The following is an 18304-nucleotide window of genomic DNA, read 5'->3' on the forward strand; positions in this document are numbered from 1 at the left end:
TTTCACCAGTTAAAAACACTTGTTTTGAGTGCTTAAATACAGTAGGTGATTATGATAACATGATGATCGTGCTATGGTGCAGCCACTAGGGGTGCTACATTATAAAATGAATGTCCCCCATCCTGATGAAAACAACAGGTGGACCAACTTCATTAATTAGTGGCCAGGAGTTTTGCTGTTATGGAGGTCAGTGGATTGTGACTGTAGAACAGTAGCCGTGCCTGAAAACTAGATAGCTCCTTTGGCAAGGGCAATTCCCCTTTGACTGGAAAAATATATATAATAATAATATATTCTTTTATAAATAATTAAAATGTTGTCACACTTCTAAAAAGCATTTGCATTCGAGGGGTCATAAAAGGCATTTCTTATTCTTTTATTGTAAAACAGATTTTATGGTACTGTAAATTGTGGTCATTCTAGGTGACATGATGGTATGACACCGACTGAGGGGCTGCAGCAGCTGCCAGACAAAAAAAAAGAGAAGATGAAAAAATAATGTCCAAAGTGATTACGGGTGCTTCTTGACAAAGGACAGGTACTCGTTGACGTCATCGGAGGAGCCCACCACGAAGGGCACCCGCTGGTGCAGGGCCTCTGGCTGGATGTCCAGTATCCTCTGGGTGCCGGTCGTGGCCATGCCCCCTGCCTGCTCGATGAGGAACGCAATAGGGTTGCACTCGTACAACAGGCGAAGCTGTGGGGTGAGAAAAGAGGTTAACCACAGCTCAATACACCTGGCATCCATATTTCAGGCATGCCGTTATAGGCGAGACTTTTAAAACGTTTTCAATCCCAAATGACTACACAAAACCTAACCTCGCGTTACCAGGCTTAAAGATGGATATACCAAACGATCTATTCCAACAAGTACTTGAAGAAACTTGTCGGATTCATACGCCAGATCTTATTGGGTAGGCCCTAAAATTATGACGCTCTTGATCACAGGGAATTTCTTATTCTGGTTTGAGGGTTCCGGCCTGATGACTACAAACCATTGACTACAACATTGTAAGATATCATCTGCTCCCGACCGGATCATAAACCCGAAAAGGAATGCTTCCCAGGCTACACAAAACCTAGCAGACAAACCATTGGACAAACAAGTATTGAAAGGTTATTGTGGTTCAATGGCAATGAGAAAACTGTGACACAGCGTCTGGAAAATGTTAATATTTGCTTATCCACAAATCAGAAGTTGAAAATAACATTCTTACAAATGAGAACAATGCATTTACTGCTGTGCCTGTGCTGCTGAGTGTGAAAAGGTAAAAGATTGTTGCTTATCTTTATGTTGCTGCCTCTGATGAGGACTTATAGAATAAGGGAAAAAACATATGCACAGTGCACACATTATTCTAATAAATGTAAAGTGTACCCAGAAAAATGTATATGTATTTCTTTTTGTTTAAATATTTCTGATGAAATGTGGCACCAAGTGTTAAGTTGACTTCAGATTTGGCAGGAAGGTCCGCACGGCTGGCATAGCCGTGTTGTCAGGCTGCTAATGCCGCCTGACAACATGCCCCCATTATCTGTCAGACTACTGTATCTATCTATCAATAAATGCAGAAAAACTACATTTAATGGAAAAAAAGGCAGGGTACAACATCCTTTTGTTTTGTTTTTCTTCTTACTAATTATTTGATCGGCCCAAAACATTGTGCTTATTGTCATGATTTGTCACGAGTCGATTTGGCTTTGTCTGCGGTGTAAAACATCTTTAAATAAATACTTTTTGAAAAGCCTATGAGGAAAATGAAAGGGTGCGTCGTTCTGAAAGGGTGCGGGACTGCGACGCTCTACACTGTATGGAGCTGGCCTGTTCTGACATCACAAATATGCCTGGGCCCTGGACCTGATCAATCCTATGGGCTCTGGACAGGGCCCAAATTAGCCAATTGATCACATTCAATCACTACATTTACAATTGAAATTTGGAATACTGCAAATTTCCAAAAAGCAAATTGGAAAAGGAAACAAAATGTCTAAGTTGGCTGACATAATGATTCACGTTTCAAACCGGGAACATGGAAATGTATTACAGCAGTATGTACGGTGATAGAGAAGGACAAAATATGATTTGGAAAGGTTTTTTTTCCGATACTTGCAAAAAAGAGATTATTAGGAAAAATATATTAAAACTGACTCAATGAATGAGGTAATTAGGATTATGGTTCATGCTTAAGAAAACAAAAAGGGTAGAGTAATAATCAGATTACGGATGAGGACAATATAATATATGTAAAACACAGTGTACAGTGTACAGCCACAAGCTCTAGAACATGGAGAGAATTCTGCTCGGGAATATTACTAATCGATATTTCATAACTCCAAAGATTAGAGCAAGGATATTGTCTGAGCAACAACCATGTGGATGTGTAAATGCTGACCATGAACATATATTAATATATGTCAGTGATGCTGATGAAGAAGATTTTAAGCTATGAGATACCCAAAGCTAGTGTTGTAATGTACTTGGGTAATTTTAGATATGTACCTGGTCAAAGTACTATTGGCAGCTAGTTTAAAAAAAAAGCAATTACAAGGCTATGGTACAAAGCAGAACCTCAACTTTGTGGGCATGGCTGAGCATTGTGGAGAAGATATTTGTAATGGAGAAATTGAACTCTTATACCTTAAGGATTACAAGAGGTTCTATTCACAGAAAAATGGGAGAAATGGTTGTTTTGGGGCGTAGTGATATGGACACAAAAAACATAGTTCCGTGTGATAGAGGGGTAGAAAATGAACGAAAGTTGCACTAATATTTTAGAAATAGGTCAACAATACAAATGACGTTAGTTTTGTGGATTAATTTACTTTTAATGCGTGGCCCCCTGTGCCCCCCACAAAATGACCGGAACTACTTAATATTGACCAAAACCAGAGCAGAACTCCCACCACGGGACTCGGGCAATCAATTAATACAGTTGCAACCACTATAAGTTGTCCTTTAAAGTTTAAGGAATATTATCATACTCACATAATCCCATGCTACAATTTAAGCTACATTAGAACAGATTCATATACTGTACACTCCTGTTGGACAAATACCATCTGTAGTTTGAATCTTTCCCACTAGTGTATTTTATTTTACAGTGTCATTACCTTTCCCTTGGGACTCTTCTCATTGGCAGGGTACATGAAGATTCCTCCATAGGCGATGGTACGGTGAATATCTGAGACCATGGAGCCCACATACCTGGCACCATAGGGGGAACCACCATCCTACATGGGGTGAGGAGATTGATCACAAACTCAAACATTCAGGATCCAATACATGACATAAGACATCAGTGACATGTTTATTGTTATTATTACTTGTCTCTTTACGCCTTTTTCTCACAAGGATGTCAGGCCCTGTCACACCAGACCCCTCTCACAGAACTGTGTGACAGGGATGTCAAGCCAGGGCCTGACATCCCTGTGACAGGGTTGGTATAACATGTTAATATGCACCCGATACCAACGTCCCAATTCAATGGAATGATAACGTGGGTATCGGGTGCAATATGACAGGGCCATGACAGCCCTGAAAACCAGTGCTGTGAGAGAATTGGGTGTGGGGGCGGTAGGGGACCTGGATATTGGAGAAACACGCTCAACAAAGCTGGATGGTGGACAGCTACTTTAGGCTACCACAGCGCTGTGCCACCTTATCAGTGGCATGTTTAAATAATTTGTTTAACCACTTTCAACCTGTCATCCCTGTTTTGGGCGTGTCATTATAATTATGTGGGAACTTTTCAATGTTTTTCTTTACAAAAAAGAGCAGAAGTATTGCTTATGTAGTTTGTCACTCTTTTCTGTCTGCAAATAGACATTGTTGTGTTGTTCATTGAGGGACTGAAGAAGGAAATGTCAAAGAGAAGTTATAGTTCTATTGTCACTCTCCTAAAAGCATCACTGCTTAGTGCTTATAAGAGAAATGCTTCTACTGGCATCAGACGTAAAGCCTTCTAGAGCTCAGCTAGCTCACGCTATGTATTTTACAAGAGGATAATCTCAACCCAGTCAAGGCCAACTCGTGATTGCTCCCATTTACATTGCGTGTGTGACAATTGCTCAGCAAAATGAGTTTCTCAAATGGAATATGGTACTTCTCTTAAATGACTAATAACAAAACCTTGACTATTACTCAAGAGAATATTGGCAATATGCACACATGATCTTGAGTTTTTACTGACGTTTGAAGTGATGAGTATGATACATAATCACCTGAACACACTTCAACACAGTTATTCGAGCTAATCATGATTATCTTTGCATAATCGTTAGAATAGTTTCCATTAATTTGTGTTAATTCATTCCATGTCGTTGTCCACACTCTTTTAACCACTTTCAACCTCTCTTCACTATGAGCATTTAGGGGGACATTTTGAAAATGTAGAAAATACGTACAATATTTACATACATATTGAAAATGAGCAAAAATAACAGTTCTACAAGCTCACATCACATCACGATGCAACGCATGAGCTTGAAGCTGTAGCTTAGTAGTTAGAGAGTAAGCGCAGTCTGGTAAGCAGAAGGTCGACCGGTTCGCCTCCCAACCCTGATCTATGTGTCAAAGTACCAGGTCAAAGTATCAGGTTGAACTGAGCTCTAACTAGGTTTCAAAGTCAGACTGCCACAACAATGGCAGTCTGACTATGATGCAAAGTCATGTGCTTGCTGAGTCACATCCTACGGTGTCACTGTGTGTGTGTGTGTGTGTGTGTGTGTGTGTGTGTGTGTGTGTGTGTGTGTGTGTGTGTGTGTGTGTGTGTGTGTGTGTGTGTGCGCGTGCATGCATCAAAAGAAAAGCAGAGTAGAGAAGCCAAAAAAGTTGAACACAGCATTTGTGGTTAGAAAAAAGCCTGGTGGAGAGGCCTTCTCCTGTTGCATATTATGTTGCGTTCACACGGGCAGACAAAGACGAATGGGAGTATCATTTGGAGCAGATACATGCATCATTGCGTCTTTGCATTGTCGTGTCGCTGGCTTCCATTGACAATGAATGGTAGACTGCATCTTTGCGTATCTGCCCGTGTGAATGCAAATCAGGGCTGCAGCTATCAATTACCTTCTAGTGATTAGTTTATTGATAACTTTGTCGAATGGATAAGCCCCCTTTTTTATAACTAATATTTACGCAAAAACATTTTAACAGATTGTATAATGGAATTAATCGATTAGCCTAATTAACTCTATTTTATATTTTGCTGTACAACAGTGTCACGCAAGTTTAGTGAAATCACACCTGTGTGAACTGAGTGGTGCAACTCCCCTCTCTCCCCCCCCCCCCCCCCCCTCTCTCTCTCTATCTCATTAGCAGGCAACAGTGCAGCACTGTCTCTCTCTCTCTGTTTCTGGCACAACAGCGCCCCTACTGGTACTCATACTGGTGCTCATTAACGTCACATACATAGGTGAACCAACACATAGGTGACCACATTGCTGTTCCTTCAAAAATAACAGATTTACAATCACATCTACAAAGCTTGTAGATCATAGTTGACCTCATGCCTCCTTCTATGCATGAGGAGTCCAAGCTGCTTTTTTCACCTGACAGGGGAGAGTTTCCCCAGGTTGGACTTAGCGCGTGGAAGGAACACATTATTCCAACCAGTTCCTTTCCCCTCCATCAGGCGCCCCGGCTGGCAAGTCTATGAAAGATTTCACGTAAATTGCACGTAAACTGCACGCTGCGTTCATGATTTGAGGCTTTTTGTTCAAAACGGGCCAATCCTGCAAACTTTGAAAGCCAATGTTAGCCAATTAGGAGGGAATATGAAATATCGGACAGATCCGTCTTGGATATAGTGTGTAATAATCTGCGTGACTTTTGGACAGAATCTGGAGGAGTAATATAATAATGTTTTTCAAAAGTCGGCCTCATGGTCATTCTGGAAAATGTGGGGCAGAGGTTCATTATTGGCATCCAGGGAGTGTGCGTGCAAAATTTGGAACTGACCGGGTTAACGGTGCCGGAGATTATAGCCTGTTAACGGACGGACACACACACACACACACACACACACACTCACACACACACACCGACGGAGTGCAAAACATACTCTCTCCCCATGCCTGCGGCCTGGTGGAGAAAATCATAACCATTTTTATGAAGCAGCTCGCACATGACATGATGAGTGCTCCTCGGCGTCATGTCGGAGCCTACACTCATCATGTGTGTAATGAAGGGTGACATGATGAACATGCTGATCTAGGATACTCTGCTGATCATGTGCTGAGTGTGCATCTGTAAGGACTGATAGGGTCAGCGGTCCTGTAGACCTTATGTTTCCTGAGGAACAGACACAGTTTCCTGTGTCAACCATGTGGCTGTTCGGCAACTCAGCTGACCACGCCGCAGTCACACCTATAAAGCAGGGGACCAATCATGGGCCTGCCTGGCATCTAGTGTTTGTATTAACACCACGCTTATTGTCTCCACCAGGCCGAAGGCATGTGGGGAGAGTATGTTTTGCACTCCGTCCGTCCGTCCGTCCGTCCGTCCGTCCGTGTGTCCGTGTGTCCGTGAACAGCTAATCTCGGCCACCGTTAACCCGGTCGATGCCATATTTTGCACACACACTCCCTGGATGCCAACCATGAACCTCTGCCCCAAACTTTCCAGAACGGCCTGTTATAGCGCCACCAGGAGGCCGCTTTGTGCAAAACAAGTTTTTGCACAGTACACCTACAGATTTTGTCCAAACATCACGCAAATTGGTACACAGTCTCTCTAGAGCCATTCAACGAAACGGGTCTTTCAGATTTATCAGACTCCATCCTGATTGGTTAAGATTGGCTTCCAAAGTTCACAGGAGTGCTCAGTTTCAAACAAAATGCTGCAAATCATGAACACATCGCGTGATTTCCGTGAAATTGTGCACCCACATTCCCACTAGGCCGAGGACGAAATGCCACATGAACAATTTCAACTCAGCCTCAAGGTGGCGCTATAACTGGCTGAAAAGTGTTTTTACCTCTAACTGCACGGATCTGTGGATAACCTGGTGGAGACCTGTGCCCGGAAGGGCACTTTTTCTAGTTTGCATCTGATCTCGTCCTCCAGATAGCATCGTGCAAGTTTACCTCACCGTGCACCATAGCGAATGATGTGTGTGTGTGTGTGTGTGTGTGTGCGTGTGTGTGCGTGTGCGTGTGCGTGTGTGTGTGTGCGTGTGCGTGCGCATGTGCGCGTGTGCGTGTTTGAGAATTATGCATAAATATGGTGCATGTCAGCGCTCTGTCAGGAGACATGGGTTGTTTCAACAGTGTGCTGGAGTTCTACAGTCTCGGTTCAAAGCGTCAAATTCAGCATCCACAGGCATATCGTATACAGCTTCGATGCTCTGTAATGAATTTGTGTTCCAAAATAGGCCTCCCCAATTTGATTTGACTGCAACTTCATAAGTGCTGTATGGTTAAAGGGCCACTTCACCCCTTTTGACACCAGATCTTATTTTAATGATGTTTAGGACACAAGAAACAACGTGTAATATGTTTTTTTCTTATATAATATATAAGAAAAAACATGACATACAATGTCATGACACCGTGTTCATGACCAAAAACATGAAAATATGGTCTCACTTCCTTCCTGGACTACAAAGTCACACCTCCATGCAGCCTCTCCACAAGGAGGGGAAGTGCACTAATATTATGAATTCGGCAATCCAGTCAAACCCTATAGTTAAACACACAGACTTGTTACCTGTTATCTACTAAAACTATTAACATTGAGTGACTGCAGTTTCTTCCAACGGTGAAATGTCAATCCCTTGTATGGGTTAACCATATACGCTTGCGGTGCATTGCATTGTGACACGTACAGCTTACAGATCTGCTATACAATGTTGTAGTATGTACCTGTCAAGGGCAAATATTAAGGGTCAGGGTACTGCTAGAATTAAGGTTAGGGTAATGGGAAATGTCGTTTTCGTGTGCGTGTTATGGGCATGTGCGTGTTTGTACTAACCTCAGGAAACTTCTTGTGCTTGATATACTCGGTGATAGAAGGGTGGAAGTACTTGGCGTAGCCCTCATTCAGACTGTAAGTCTTTCCCTTTGGTTTGATCTTCACATTCCTCTCGGTCAGGATGAACTCACCAATAGCCTGAAGAACAAGTGCACGTACATTCACACCAAAGCCACACCAGCGATGCAGTAGCAGTTGAATGATATAATACAACCCGTTTTCAGTCTTCCAGTGTCTGGACGGAGACTTCCCCACGTAAGTGGGGAACATTCAAGGTGAAGGGGGCGAAGTTGATGTAGAGATGTAAAATAAGTACAGAGCTGACATCGGTCAAATGTACATATTTATCTACAAAAGACTGCTCACTCACACACACTATTGGGCTCCAGTTTACAACGTAGCATCGAATGCTCCCACAGCGTGCCTGTGTGATGTTTAGTGCAGACAATAGCATCTAAAATACACAGTGTTGTCCATGCTGACCGTTTCAACTCCACAGAGTTAAAATGGAAAAGATTGTGTCCATGATGCTTTGTCCCAGCATTCAAATGTTTCCTTCCTCATTCCCTTGTCATCACTTTGGTCATGACTGCATCATTGCCCTTCCCGTTACAGTATTTCTGTTTCGGTGTCCTTGTTAAGTTTTATGGCTTTAAGAGTTTTACTCTGCCTGATGAAGAATATGAAGCTTCAAGCTTGCAGGCTTTGTGGGTGTGTTAAATGTGGCGTTCTAAACTCAAGCCCCCACACATAAGCCCTTATTTGCCCCCCACACAAGCCCTTATTGGCCCCCACATAAGCCCTTATTGGCCCCCCACATAAGCCCTTATTGGCCCCCCACACAAGCCCTTTTTGGCCCCCCACACAAGCCCTTATTTGCCCCCCACAAGCCCTTATTTGCCCCCAAATAAGTCCTTGTTTTCCCCCACACAAGCCCTTATTGGCCCCCACATAAGCCTTTATTGGCCCCACACACAAGCCCTTATTGGCCCCCCACACAAGCCCTTATTGGCCCCACACACAAGCCCTTATTTGCCCCCCACATAAGCCTTTATTGGCCCCACACACAAGCCCTTATTGGCCCCACACACAAGCCCTTATTTGCCCCCCACATAAGCCTTTATTGGCCCCACACACAAGCCCTTATTGGCCCCACAAACAAGCCCTTATTTGCCCCCCACATAAGCCTTTATTGGCCCCACACACAAGCCCTTATTGGCCCCCCACATAAGCCCTTATTGGCCCCCACATAAGCCTTTATTGGCCCCCCACACAAGCCCTTATTGGCCCCCCACACAAGCCCTTATTGGTCCCCCACATAAGCCCTTATTGCCCCCCACATAAGCCTTTATTGGCCCCCCACACAAGCCCTTATTGGCCCCCACATAAGCCCTTATTGCCCCCCACATAAGCCTTTATTGGCCCCCCACACAAGCCCTTATTGGCCCCCCACACAAGCCCTTATTTGCCCCCCAAATAAGCCCTTGTTTTCCCCCTACACAAGCCCTTATTGGTCCCCCACAAGCCCTTATTGGCCCCCACATAAGCTCGTATTGGCCCCCCACACCACATGTCCTTATGTGGCAGGTGCTCAAGCCCCCCTTGCCCCCCCCCCCCACCCCCCCTCTGCACGTGCCTGAGAAGGACTATAAATAAACCTTTAGACGGGAAACTAATTCACTGCAATCTAATCTAACAAGACAGACCAGGTGTACAGGTTCGTTTGCTTGATGGAGAATAAAAACAGGAACAAGGAAAGGGAAAAAAAACAGACATATACTGGATTTACACCCTTATGGTATAATCCTGGTATTCTCATTCGTAGTTTATGACATGAGGGCAGAGGGGAGGCCATAGCTGAGTGGGTAGAGAGGCCGTCTGGTGACCAGAACGTCTTCGGTTCACCCGGCCTGCCCACTCTACATGTCAAGGTGCACGACAAGTGCACCTTGACCATCGGCTGTGTGATGTTGAAACTGTATTTCTACCACAAGATAATAAAGGTCTGCCATAGACACTGCTATTGGTTCATATACTGTACACAGCATATACACATAATCAAGTAAGTTTCCTATGCTGTCATCATCATTTTCAGAGAGGCTGAAAGTGTCTGAAAAAGATAAATAAATGTGGGGTTAGTTTTCCAACCAATATTTAAATATATATATATATATAATATTTAAATTGGTTTCTACATTGTTGTATTAATTGATATCTGCTCACAGGTACTTGCAAGATACTATTATCTTGCTTTATGGAGAAAAGTGTTACATTATGCTTGCGTGTATACGATAATGAAATGGTTTATAACAGATTTATAGTTTACTCAAAGAAAGTAAACTCTAACCTAGTAAAACCATAAAACTGAAACAGACCTTTGATGGGATTCATGGGAAGGATAATGATGCAATCACAACTACGGCGATGACAAACATTTGCCAACATTTGTTGGCAGGGACAAAGCTTTATGGACACAATGTTGCCCATTTAAACTCTCAATTAAGAGTGATAATGGTCAGCATGGTCAACAACACTGTGTGCGATCTGTGTGGGGTTTTCAACAGGTGGTTCGTCCTAGAAGGTATTGCAAATTTGCATGTGGTCCCATATCATGCATTTAGTAATGTAGCAAAGTGAAGATTTTGTATTTTCTTCCACGGAACAGTGCACTAAACCTGTTGTGCACTGTTCCGTGGAAGTGTGTAAATGTTGTCAGTTACTGGGAAGTCTGAGGTTAAGACATTTCACAGAAAAGGGAGTTAGAATCTCAAGAAGGGTGAAGTGTACCAGCTTGCCTTTTTGAACAACAAAATGCCTGCGGTCACAGCTTACCTGAAATGTGGCCATATAATCATGTCATCATGTGATGTGTCTGCTCTATCAGTACTGTATATCGGTTAACCTGAGTTTAATGGAATGTTGGATAAAGTAAGAGAATGGAATAAGGGTAACCGTGGGATAGGAATAGATAAGTGGTTCTCAAAAAAAAGAGAGAAAAAAGGCTGTATATTTCAGTTAAATATCCTGGGCTTGATATTACTTATTGCACATAGTATCGTGCAATGAATTTCAATCTTTTTTATTAGCTATTAACTCAAATATTTTGTTACATTTAATGGACTTTTGAAATACTTTATTATTTAAACATATTTTAATACATTTAACAAAGGCACTTTATTTTTATTTTAAAACATTTCCCCATGGATCACCTGCAGGCCTATTAGATGTTGTCGAAGGGAGAACTAAAAGCTCTATTTTCTATAGGAAAAAAGTCAAAGTTTCACTTCTGTGAAAAGCCAGTGACAGATGGCTTTTTTACTAAGATGGGTAAACCTAGAAACTTCCATAACCAGAAGCTTTCCAGAACCTGTGAAGTTGGTCACATTTCCATTACATTTTCCATTATAACATGTAATAAATAAACAAAAACTAATAAACAAATAAATCAATAAATAATCAAACAAACAAACAAATAAATAGCCGATCTGATCTGCTACTTTTGCTATTTTAGACATTTTTGTTGTGGGTTCGCAAACTCTATCTCCTATCTCCTGTGCAGCGCCAAAACCTTATCCGAAACCGAGCAGTAACGCATGGAAACAAATCCAGAAGCCATGAAATATTCTTCACTGCACAGCACAGTTTTCTTAGCCTGTACACCAGATTAATCTGCCAGGGGAAACAAATAGCCCTCGGTCTGGCCGCGCTCGGTTGTGATTGGATTTCGCTGCCCCGGAAGTTGTGGGGCACCAATCAGGGCCCAGTATGCAAATATGGGGAGGGTTTTATCACCAAAAGCATTTTTAACCCAGTCTGGCCATGCCAGTCTACAGTTCTCTTCGTTCTTGTAATTGAGATACTCACAGGATCCAACATGAAGAAGTTGAGGCCAGAGCCAGTGCTGAGTGCCACCAGGGTGGCACTGCCATACAGGGCATAGCCCGCACACACAATCTGGTTCCCAGGCTGCAGGGCGTCCTGGTCTGTGGGTTCACCCTCCGGCTCCGATATCTGCCTCCGCACCAACAAACAGATAGAGAAGAGTTAAAACACATAATTTAAATATTGAACCACCAACATACTTTGTCATACTTGAGTGGCAAGAATAGCCGTGATCAACAGTGATGCTGTAGGTCTAATATCTCTGTTCTTTAACCCTTCTTAATCTTCACCTCTATTAAAAAATAAGAAAGAAGAATGTAACTAACTAACTTAGGACAAATTATATTGATTCAATTGGGTCAGATGAATTGAGTCCTGTGTGCTGTGTCATCCAGTGATTACAAATGTAATATTTCAATATCATTCTCTGTCACTGAATTTGTGCACGATAAAATCTTCTCTTATGTCGGTTTAGCCTGCCAGTGAACACACATTAGTTACATCATATAACTCTAATGTGTGTGTGCTACACATCATATAACTTATGTGTACTGTGCAGCTGCAGCAGCACATTTTGAGATGTAACAGCTCGATTGCACCCTCTTGTGTCTATAAATGGTTACTACTGTAAACAGGCACAGTCAGAAAACCTAAAAGTAAACTGGTCTTAAACGTTTCAACAGGTGTTTCGAATATCACGGCAATCACGGACAACATTAGTAGGCGGAATTATTTAGCTTGACACCGAGGAGTTTTGTTCTGAAATAACTCCTGTAGTTTTAATATGTTGCACAGTGCACTTGCTCTGTTTAAACAAACTCACCCGTTTGTAGATGGCAAAGATGGTACCGATAGAAGCCAAGCAGTCGATGTTGCTGGAGCCGTCCAGAGGGTCAAAGCAAACAACATATTTTCCCTATAATGAGACCAAACTCACACAAGGTAATTATTAGCAGTGATGGTTACGTATGGTACATTTTAAACTAACATTAAAAAGGTAATTATTTTAGTAAATGATGGTTATAGTCATCTAGGCCTGCCACTATGGAGGTAGGCCTGTACCGTATTACTATTGTGCGTTCAAAGAGAAAATTCCTAAAAGGCTTTGTAATTAGATTTTCCAGTAAACCAGATGCCTCGTGAAAGCTGAAAGCGATCATTTGTTTCATACTGTAGCCTACTCCAGATGGCGCTGTTCACCATAATGTTTGTCACTGACTTGTGGCGCATTAATTTGTGTGCTAGAAAAATCAGTCTCTTCTACTGATTTAGCCTACTAGTACTCCTGTAAAGCTATGATGTGACAAATACTAGTGATTCTGATTCAGCCCCTGGCACAACATTTTTCAGGTGGAGGTCCAGTGTCTACAGCCAAATATCAATTTGTAGGTCCTTCTTGACATGGAAATATTAGGCTACCCCTCAAGGTCCTAGCCTAGCAGTCAGCAGCAATGTGGAAAGTCAAGTGTTTTCATGTAGATCTCTTTAACCATTTAAGGATTAAAGTGTTTGCACTGAAAATAGCAGATCTACCACATGTCACAACACGAGAGCTTATAGATCAACTATACACTTGTGGGGACTGTGGATATTTGGCCTTCACAAGTGTGATATTACAAGAGCGCACACACACACACACACACACACACACACACACACACACTCCTACCCTTTTCTCCTTGGGGGTGACGATGAGTTCCTTGTTCTCCTCAGACACCATGCAGCATGTGCTGTAGGAGGCCTGCACCATGTTGATGAACATGTCATTGGACAGAACGTCCAGCTTCTTCACGTCGTCTCCCGTCACGTTCACCGAGCCCGCCAGGCCCTGCCTGCATGGACCAATCAACAGCCAGCATTTAGGTTGGATACTCTCCATCTCCAATAATACTAATGCACAAGGGTGCATAAAAAAACCCCCAATTGATTTAAATATAATCATTTATAAGTTAGATAAATAAATAGAAATGTGAATGAGCACCATTTTATATTCTAAAAATAGCAATTGCAAGCTCACAATGTTGCTTGTAACTCACAAAGTCTTTGTATTTTTTGTGGGATATCGTTTTAAATTATAAAACACCGAATACTTGATTATTTGATTAATAGAAAAAGTAGTCGATAGAATGATTGATATGAGAATAATTGATAGTTGTAAACATTGGTGGCCCTTTCGATAAAGAACGAATGGCATTCAGCCATTGAATAAGAACAGTACAGTCTCTTCTCTCTTCACAATGAAGTTGATGTCTGGGGTTACAAATTGCTATGTAAGTCATAGTCAAATGTACAGTGCATTGAAGTATGTTATGAAACTGTATATATATACTTGGCTGCAAACAACAAATCATGACCTACAGTATAATATTAATAGCAGAGGCTGTTTGGTTTAGGGGATCATCAATAACACAATTTGTTCAGTGTTAGGTCCACTGAGTGTGGAGCATCAGTCATGGTTGTGTGTGTCAGCACAGGTGTGGCAAGTGATCTGTCTTCACTACACCCTGGACAGGTTCAATGTAGTGTGTCCTTTGCTGTGGTTCAAATAAACTGACACACACACACACACACACACACACACACACACACACACAAAATACATGTTCTCAACATAAATTATCAAAACAATGCAATTGTGTGTAAAATTAAGATATTTTACATGAATTGTATACAGCTATCAAGACTGCAGGCTTTCCTTTGTGTTTCCCATCAGATCAAATCTTCCCATCAGATGGCGCAGTAGCACAGAAAATTCCAGCATTATTACCAGTATTTAAAGCAATATAGATTAAGCCTGACCAATCTTCACAGTAGTTTAGCCCTCCTATAGCCATTGTGTCTTTGTACAGCTGAGGTGGCCTTATTTTAGATATCATTGAATGTCAGTTTGTATGGCTCAGTATCTTTCAGACCACAGTTAGGGTATCGGGGTGTTCTCTAGTTCATAGTTTATTGCACACTTTAGATTGCATAATATGAACTGAACACCACCATAAACTCATTGTAAGATTATCTGCGGGTCTGCTTGCTATGCTATGGTTGGTTGGTTGGTTGATTCATTGGCACACACACACACACACACACACACACACACACACACACACACACACACACACACACACACACACACACACACACACACCAAGGAAAACCAATGTATCAAATATTCCCTTTCTGTAACACTCTGTTCCTAAAATATGCCATATTATGTTTTGTTTGACCTTGCCATTGAGGCCTTGACCTTTGAAAATGTTGACTCAAATGTTAATCTTCTCTTCTGGGCACTGATCATTCCACACCAGTGATATGATAATCTGATACTATTAACCACTTGATGTATCCACCGTGGATCTGTAGGCCTACAAGGCGCCACCTTTTCACTATAGCTGTCAATCACTCTGGGATATTTGTGAGTCTTGTGACATTAACAGGACACAGCACAGTCTGGAGTATAATGTCAGAGAAAGGAATATGAACACTGACAGGTATACAGGAGTCCAGTGAGCGACCATGCAGTACAGCCTACTGTACCTTTTGCTATCCAACTTGTTCAAGGCTACATGCTAGTATGCTTTTGAGCAACTCCATGCTATGCTTTTTGTCTGCTAGTAATAGTATGCTGGTCAGTTATTGCTCAGTTATTTATATCCACATGACATGACAAATGACATTTATACTGTTCTGTATGTACTGTACTGTATGTATTAAGTCAAAGACACCAGCTGACAGTTTACACATTTCACAGTCTGCTTCCTGTATAGAGAATGCTCAATGCTGCATGCTCGTTCAGCTGATGGTGCAAAACAGTTAATTGAGATAATTGATTTAATACAAACAGCAGAAAAATAGCAGATCTATAAGTTAACAAAGCATCACATGGTGACATATTGTGAGCTTGTAGATAGGCTAGTTGTAGTTGTAAGTGCCACCGTTGTTCAAAATAAAATGTTTTCAAAAACTCCAGCTAAATAAAATAAAGAATAAGCCACAAATAAATACTTAGTAGCCTACTTGAAAAAACTGACTTTTGTCCAGATTGAAGAAATGAAAAACATTGTGCAATCAAGGTTCACTTGAAGCATTTCTTATCATATCAGTATTTTTTACCTTTTGCTGACCGTGAAAGATGTATCCAGCCTTTTGTCACCTCATGTACTGTACAAAAAAGTGCAATGCGAAAATGACTGCGGGGTTAGACAAAGTTCACTGTCCCACTCACAATTTGTTCAGGTGCTGCCACAAGAGTGTGTGGTCTGGTATTAGATACTTACTGCACTGTGGACTAGATTCCCACTTCAAAAATATGAATTCAATGTTTTTTGACCATATGAATTACAGTATACAATCTGTCTTGTAGGTAGCCAGTAGCCACATACTGTGTTTGGTGGTACACAACTGCTTAACTTAACACATCCATCCAGCCTGCCCTGGAACACAAAACAAGCAGACTGGGGGAAGACGTTCACTCACTGTTCTACTTGCTTACTTTATTGATGCCTGACATGACTCTCTCCTTGGATTTGGGCAAACTACCTGTACTATAGTGTATGTCTACATACACATACAATAACATATAGTACATATAGTGACACATTCTGGATCCTGGAACCGCCTCAAGAGCCCCTGGGGATCAGTTATATGAAGGCCAGTTATATTTCCAGTTATATACCAGGCCAGGAAGGTCGAATAGAAACTAAACAGTTCAATACAGTACAACAGTGATGCATACAACATGAGAGAGCACTACGCATAGTTGCCCTGATATGTCCTGACTGTCTCCAGTCGTGGTTCATGCATAATATACCTACACCTCATTGATACCCATGTATCTGTATCTGAAACATGTAGAATTGATTGCCTTAACTACTGTATCTCTGCCAATCTCCGCCAGGCCAGGTTGTATACCCAGGCCCGCAACCTTCAGCAGGCAGTCATAGCCAGTTAGCCACTTGGAATGGCGAAAAAGCTTAACTTTTCAAAGAATGTTAACTAATCGTCCCAAACCTCTAGTTTGTAGATCGGCCTCAGGTCTTATTGGTTTAAATTAAACATTAACAACTGATGGCAGAACATCCCATCAGTCAGTAGACTATAGTGATGTTGGTGTATATTGACAACTCACAAATCTCTTTTTAACTTATCCATGAACGGCACAAAACTGTAGGTAGGCTAACACATTGTTCCTTAGGCTATGGACCTGTGAGAATATTTCATAAGAGGCACATCACTGACTCATTTGTATTAAATAAATTAGGCCCATTCAGGCTTGTGCTTGTATTCAAAACAAGGTATGGGTCAACAACCAAATAACTGTGTACTTGACCATTCATTGATATGTGACTCTCTTGTTCTAGTTGGACTATGCTTGTGAACTCACTTACTATAGTTACTTCACATGTACCCTAGTTTTGTTTTTCTTCTAGAACTTATTCCCAAGAACATACCTGTATGTATTGATTTAACTGGATTTGTGCTGGTAGATGATGGAGGTCTTTTGGGTTTCAAGTAATTGCATTACAAAAGCTACATGATACATAATTGCATTTTCAATGGTAGGCCTATACAATATAGCACAATAGAGTTTTGAGTCCAGTTGGTCCATAAAATGTGTAGCCAGCTACTTTGGCAGTAGGCTACTTACAGGTGGGCCAGTCCTGCCTTGCGTACAGCAGAGGAGATGGCTTTGATGGCAGTCAACATGGAATTGATGAGCTGCGTCAACTCGCCAGTCGCCCCCTTGGCCTGGCGACCTGTCTCTATGACGAAGCGAGTCAGGGTCCATACGTCCGTGTCAAACGCAGACTGGTCCGACATGTTGGGCTCTTTGCTCCCTTCTCAAGCTGGTAGCAAATGGCAGCAGTGTGTAGCTATGCCGCACAGGGGTACAGGGCAGACTGTGGGACAGGGGACAGGCTGTGTCCATGTGTCTGTGTGCAAACTCATTACCAGGTCAAGCCCTTTCCATTCCCAGCCACATGAGAGCAAGCCGAGGGTTCTATTTGTGTGTGTGTGTGTGTGTGTGTGTGTGTGTGTGTGTGTGTGTGTGTGTGTGTGTGTGTGTGTGTGTGTGTGTGTGTCCGCGCGCATTTGCGCATGAGCTTGTGTGTTTAGGTATCGGGTAACGGTGGAGATTGGACACAGACACAGTCATGCTATTACATAAGGATCTCACATTTTAATATATGTGTTAAGTTTGCAGCATATTAATAAGCCACTATTAGAGAGCAGAAAACAAACAAAAATTACTTTGGTTCATGCGCTGTGCAAAAGAGTACAATAAAAGTATAAGTAGGCCCAGGCCGTAGCGTAACGGTCTGGGCACCGGACTGGTAATCCAGTCGCAGTGTGCCGCGGGTTCGACTCCCGGACCCGACACGGCCTTTACTGCATGTCATCCCCCCATCTCTCTCCCGTTTCCTGTCAGCCTACTGTCTGTCCCTTCAAAAATCA

General features: G+C 42.1%; 1 protein-coding gene across 1 annotated transcript; it reads right to left on the bottom strand.

The window, feature by feature from the left end:
• Nucleotides 1-360: 360 nt before the first annotated feature.
• fbp2 (fructose-1,6-bisphosphatase 2) lies at nt 361-17813 on the bottom strand. The gene is made up of 7 exons (XM_083783292.1): nt 17496-17813; nt 13524-13686; nt 12678-12770; nt 11837-11983; nt 7973-8110; nt 3112-3231; nt 361-697 (listed from the first exon to the last, which is right to left on the bottom strand). The coding sequence occupies exons 1-7, from the start codon at nt 17666-17668 to the stop codon at nt 512-514; spliced, it is 1020 nt and encodes a 339-aa protein (XP_083639418.1). The 5' UTR covers nt 17669-17813; the 3' UTR covers nt 361-511.
• Between the last annotated feature and the right edge of the window lie 491 nt (nt 17814-18304).

The sequence above is a fragment of the Protomyctophum parallelum genome (assembly GCF_964188405.1).
Source record: "Protomyctophum parallelum genome assembly, chromosome: 15".
Classification (NCBI taxonomy): domain Eukaryota; kingdom Metazoa; phylum Chordata; class Actinopteri; order Myctophiformes; family Myctophidae; genus Protomyctophum; species Protomyctophum parallelum.

Excerpts from the sequence above, each read along its gene's own strand:
- fbp2 (XM_083783292.1), bottom strand. The coding sequence starts at position 17,668 with ATGTCGGACCAGTCTGCGTTTGACACGGACGTATGGACCCTGACTCGC. Across the intron at positions 13,687-17,495 it reads AAGGCAGGACTGGCCCACCT|GCAGGGCCTGGCGGGCTCGG; the intron begins GTAAGTAGCCTA and ends TGGTCCATGCAG. Across the intron at positions 11,984-12,677 it reads TCTTTGCCATCTACAAACGG|ATATCGGAGCCGGAGGGTGA; the intron begins GTGAGTTTGTTT and ends GTGCGGAGGCAG.